The sequence below is a fragment of the Selaginella moellendorffii genome, unplaced genomic scaffold, assembly GCF_000143415.4.
Source record: "Selaginella moellendorffii unplaced genomic scaffold, v1.0 SELMOscaffold_79, whole genome shotgun sequence".
Lineage (NCBI taxonomy): Eukaryota > Viridiplantae > Streptophyta > Lycopodiopsida > Selaginellales > Selaginellaceae > Selaginella > Selaginella moellendorffii.
This window is the reverse complement of record NW_003314340.1, coordinates 397486-400001: the sequence shown is the minus strand read 5'-3', so window position 1 is coordinate 400001 and position 2516 is coordinate 397486. Positions and strand designations below refer to the sequence as shown.

The window sequence follows — 2516 nt, the reverse complement described above, 5'->3', positions numbered from 1 at the left end:
ACGTGCTGGCCTGGAGAACAGTCTTGGCGGCCAGCCGGAAGTGGAAGAACGCTGCGATCGGGAGACGAGCTTTCAACGCATTGATGCTGCTGGACAGGAGAAACGCCTCGCACTACACTCTCATGGCGAACATCTACGCGAGCTTGGAGATGTGGGAGGAGCAAAACGAGGTGGAGATGATGAGAGGCGAGGCCCGAGCATGGAAGATGGTGGTCGGATGATAACTCCGGCCTCGTGCATAGCTTCGTGGCTGGAGACGCTGGCCGCCACCCCCAGAGCCGGGAGATCCTAGCAAAGGTCCGAGAGATGGTGACCAAGCTCAAGGATCTGGATCTTCCAGCGTTCTTCACAACATTGACGAGGCCGAGAAGAAAGACTCGGCATGTAGCCATAGCGAGAAGAGGCCATTGCGCCTGTTTCCAAGCTCGGAGATTAGTTTTGCTTGTGGGCAAGGATGTGTCTGAGCAGCCGAGAATTGGAAGGTGGAACATTGTGCTTATTAACGATCGATTCAGAGTAGAACTGTCATTGTGCGTCCCTCTCTCCTGTTTTCGAGCTGCTCAAAATCCCGTAATTAAGCAAACCAAAAACATGCGACGTAAGAAAAACTACAATGAAAAGTCCTCTACGACAGGGGAACGAGACTCCTGGATTTTTTGGTAGGTTGCATATTAAATTATTAATCTGTGAGAATATTATTTATTTAAACATATTAGTAAGAAATGAATTTTAATGCCACTGGAACAATCTCTAAATCAACGTTTTCTTTGGATTGCTGCTCTCCATTTCAATGATTTTGTTCGTGAAAACACTTTCAAGATCAGTGTATTCTCAAGAATATTATTATCAGCCATGTATTCTCTCAAATTTAGAAATAATCAGAGAAGTATTATAAATATGTAGTTTGAGATCTTGATAATGAAAGAATCTACATCAATGTAGCTTCAAATATTATTACAGATAAAGATAGGCTCTATAATTTCAATATCCCATTTTCAGATGAGCTTCCTCAACTAACGTCACGATTTGAGATCGACGGTTCTGATACCGGGCGTGTGAACTTGATGTGGCTCTATTTAATCGCATCCATTGCAGCAAAACCTTGAAAAGCTACCAGATCGATCGGACCTGTTCCATTACGACATGCCTTTCCCGCCACTTTCCTCGTTCTCAATCACCACCGTTGGATCTCAACGCGCATATAATAGGCGCAAAAGCCCTAATTCCTTTTTGCAATGGCGAGAAGCACCTTGAGCGTTCCCGTGTTTTGTGCTGCGTGGGCGAAGGATGGCTATGTCGTGTGTGGCGGTGGAGGCGGGGCAACGCGCAGCGGGCGTGGCAACATGCTCATCCTCGCGCGATGGACCGGCTCCGCGATGGAACAGGTAAATTCCTAGCGGAGATTGTAGAGCTTTGAATCGATCGATCGATGTGGTTGTAGCTGTATACACGGAGCACAGGCCTCGACGCTCCTTATCATCTGGCGATCCACCCCAATGGAACGGACTTTGTTTGCTCCTTCATCGCCAATGAGTGGTAAGCTCCAGTTTTTTTCTTCCTCCCTTTTTCTTCTACTTACACTCGTTTAGGCACGACGGGAAACTGGAATTCTTTCGCTTGGCTGAGGACTTGAGTATAGAGAGCGCCCATCGCGAAATCGTCATAGCGAAGGAGCAGACTGCCATGGCCTTCAGCATGGACGGCACCATGTTTGCAACCGCGGGAATGGTTTGGTTTTCCTCTTTTGCTTGCTACTACTTCTACCTCAAACACTTTGTGCTTTTCTCTATACTAGAATGGACACTTGCGTGTATACAAATGGCCTTCGTTGGAGCTTCTCGTGGACGAGCAGTGTGAGATTGGATCGGCAGAGTTTAAGTCTCTCGAATTCAGGTATGGTGGCGTGTTTTGCTCTCAGTGATGTTGCTGATAACCAGACTTTGTTAGTGAGGAAGGAACGCTCTTGGCTGCGTCCACAAGTGGTGGAAAAACTTACGTGTGGGAGCTCCATGGAGACAATCATCTGCGTGTCATTCCTTCCGAGGAAGGACGCTACTGCTGGTTCTCAAGGAGTTCAACGCCGCAACTCCATGTAGCATCAAGCAAAGGTTTAAATCTCTATGTTTTCTCGACGGTTGTAGTTCTTACTCTGCGCAGGCCATATTACCAACTGGAGTGAGGACTGGAGAACCAAAGAGACACGCAAGGAGAGGTTTTGCACGCATCCTTTCTCAGCCTTCAGTGTCAGCTCGGATGGCAAGCTCTTGGCAATGTAGGTGATTGATTCATTTGGTCGGAGATGAAGTAACTTGGTGAGCTGTGTGATTGAGCAGGGGCTGCTCGGAGGGTGATGTTCTCGTTGTCGAGGCCGCGACGCTCAAGGTTGTCCAACGGGTCAAATCCGCGCACTCGTTTGCTATTACCGCCGTCGAGTTCTCCAAGGACAACAGGTAGAAAGTTTGGTTCTGTTCAAAGCTTTAAAATTGTGCAAGCGGTTCTTTCAGGTATTTTCTGTC

General features: G+C 47.7%; 1 protein-coding gene across 1 annotated transcript; it reads left to right on the top strand.

The window, feature by feature from the left end:
* Nucleotides 1–306: 306 nt before the first annotated feature.
* LOC9656747 (SEC12-like protein 2) lies at nt 307–2276 on the top strand. The gene is made up of 7 exons (XM_024661002.1): nt 307–659; nt 1247–1385; nt 1442–1536; nt 1590–1728; nt 1796–1893; nt 1948–2108; nt 2158–2276. The coding sequence occupies exons 1-7, from the start codon at nt 307–309 to the stop codon at nt 2274–2276; spliced, it is 1104 nt and encodes a 367-aa protein (XP_024516770.1).
* Nucleotides 2277–2516: the final 240 nt, after the last annotated feature.

Bases quoted from the DNA above. Each gene is read 5' to 3' on its own strand.
- LOC9656747 (XM_024661002.1), top strand. From the start codon at position 307: ATGGTGACCAAGCTCAAGGATCTGGATCTTCCAGCGTTCTTCACAACA. The intron at 1,386-1,441 runs GTAAATTCCTAG...ATGTGGTTGTAG, and splicing joins CCGGCTCCGCGATGGAACAG to CTGTATACACGGAGCACAGG. The intron at 1,537-1,589 runs GTAAGCTCCAGT...ACACTCGTTTAG, and splicing joins TCCTTCATCGCCAATGAGTG to GCACGACGGGAAACTGGAAT.